We start from the raw sequence: 2,105 nt of genomic DNA on the forward strand, positions 1-2,105 counted from the left end.
CAGAATATAAATCTGAACATTGGATAAAGTCAGGCTCAAAATTCTAGTTTGATTTTGTCGTCATATTAAAGTTAAAGGTGTTTCCAGAGAGGATTCTGGATTTCTCTTTTTATCACTCCATAAATCAGAAAATACTGTCAACAGACAGAAAACAGACACACTTTCACCATGTTTTCAGGAGTAAAAGGTTGTATAAATCAGTGTGAATGAAATATGAACAAACCTTCAGAATATAGAGAGGAATAAAACTGTAAAGTGTGGTGTTTGTGAGAGAAAAAACTCTTTAATGATTGAAATCTACAGACGCAAACAGATAAAGTGCAAGAAAATAAAGACTTCAAAGTGTATTTTTATGTTTTCTATCCTCTAATCTGAAAAACAACTTTCAAAAGCCAAAAAGCCCAAAATCGCAAAACTGACCAGTGCATGAAAAACAATGTTTTCCATCCAAACATTCCTACAATCAGAAAAGTAGGTACAAAAGCTGTCATCCTTCCAAAAAGTACACCTTATTTAACCCAAAAGGGAGCATTTTAGTACCTTAAAGCTACATATTTGTACCTAAAGTGTGCATATCAGTTTCTTTAGACAGAGAACCACAGCAGTGAGCGCTTTGTGTCTGAGAGAGTAGTCACTGTATGAGTGCGTGTGTTCTCTGCTGTTTGCTGGTCCGAGGCTCGCTGATCATCTCTTCAGGAAGCCTGTGGTTTGTGCAGCTGGTCATTCTGCAGCTGAAGCCACTTCACACCCTTCTAGAGAAACATTCAGCTCTCACAAGATGCTGAAGATCTTGTGTTTCTGTGATGAATTTGCACGTTTTATGTGGCGATGTTTTAGGATTTGGTAGCACGTTTGACGTTGCTTTGACTTTGGCTAAAGAGGATTCTGTAAAGTCTAGTTTAGTTTTGGATGTTGTTACATGATTGATCCTACGCTAATGTTCTGTCAGTGCTTCTGAATCCTGTAGGCTATGGTATGAATTACATAAAAGCAATGATGTTAAACTACAAAATACAGCCGAGACGAGTGAAAAGACGAAGTAAAGATTTAGAGGATCCTCTGAAGCAGGTGTTTTGCTGGTTTTGTGAGCAGACGGTCGTCCTCCATCTGTGTTTCTGCAGCTCATCGTCTGTGTCTCTCTCCTCCAGATCAGTCCATTCACTCCATCTTCTGCTGCTGCTGCTGTGCTCTACAGACCAGGTACGATGCGCTGTGATGTGTGAAGCGGTCGAAAACCGGTCCGCATGTATGGAACCAGAGGTCAAAGGTCAAAACACCGTTAGAATGAAACAGTCGCTGGAACAGCTGAGGATGTTCCTTCATATGTCCTTCGCACGCTTTGTTTTCCTGCCTGTCTGAAATACAGTTTTTACAATCTCTAGGACACATTTCTTAATACTTAGGTCACTTTTTCTAAACTCTTCACACTGCGAGCACAGCATCAGTCTCTGTGGGCTAAACTGTGGATCATTTATCATTGCGTTGGAGCAAAATGCATTCATTGACGACATCTGTCACATTACATGAACTCTTTTCTCACTTTGACACAAACAGCACCAAAACTTTATGTACTACACAAGCCAATTTGCACATGTTTACACACTGTTTTCAGAACTGTTAAACGTACAGTAAGTTCAAAACCTAGCACAGTACAAAAATGAATAAGACAGAAATTAAGCCCCTAGCCGAGCCGTAACGAGCCGTGATCTCTGTCTCTCAGAAGCAGCACTCATGTGGATGTGAACCCCAGCAGATATCCGGGCTCCGTCTACACGGTATACAGTCATCTGTTCATTCGTTCAGTGATTCACTCGTTCATTCTGTGCTCCTGTAATGGTTCTCTCCTCATGTCTCAGACTCAACTGTCTCAGAAGAAGCTTCCTCCGTCTCCTCCTGAGGATGATGATAGCGGTGTGACGAAGGTGGTGGCCATGTACGACTTCACGGCCAGAGAGAGTTCAGACCTGACGCTTCATCATGGAGAGACGTACATCATCCTCCACAAACAACACCAGCTGTGGTGGAGAGCCAAAGACAAGCACGGGTGTGTGTGTGTGTGCGTGTGTGTGTGAGTGAGTGAGTGAGAGTGTGAGTGAGTGAGTGAG

General features: G+C 42.1%; 1 protein-coding gene across 1 annotated transcript in view; it reads left to right on the forward strand.

Moving 5' to 3' along the window:
- LOC107750162 (tyrosine-protein kinase TXK-like) overlaps positions 1-2,044 on the forward strand; it is a gene marked incomplete at its 3' end in the record, with an annotated part of 2,316 nt that extends 272 nt beyond the window's left edge. Inside the window, exons 2-4 of the mRNA XM_016565426.1 lie at positions 1,149-1,200; positions 1,721-1,775; positions 1,857-2,044. Coding sequence (XP_016420912.1) covers positions 1,149-1,200; positions 1,721-1,775; positions 1,857-2,044 — 295 coding nt within the window. The remainder of the gene's footprint in view (positions 1-1,148; positions 1,201-1,720; positions 1,776-1,856) is intronic.
- Positions 2,045-2,105: the final 61 nt, after the last annotated feature.

The sequence above is a fragment of the Sinocyclocheilus rhinocerous genome, unplaced genomic scaffold, assembly GCF_001515625.1.
Source record: "Sinocyclocheilus rhinocerous isolate Xijiao unplaced genomic scaffold, SAMN03320098_v1.1 scaffold2167, whole genome shotgun sequence".
NCBI classification, from domain to species: domain Eukaryota; kingdom Metazoa; phylum Chordata; class Actinopteri; order Cypriniformes; family Cyprinidae; genus Sinocyclocheilus; species Sinocyclocheilus rhinocerous.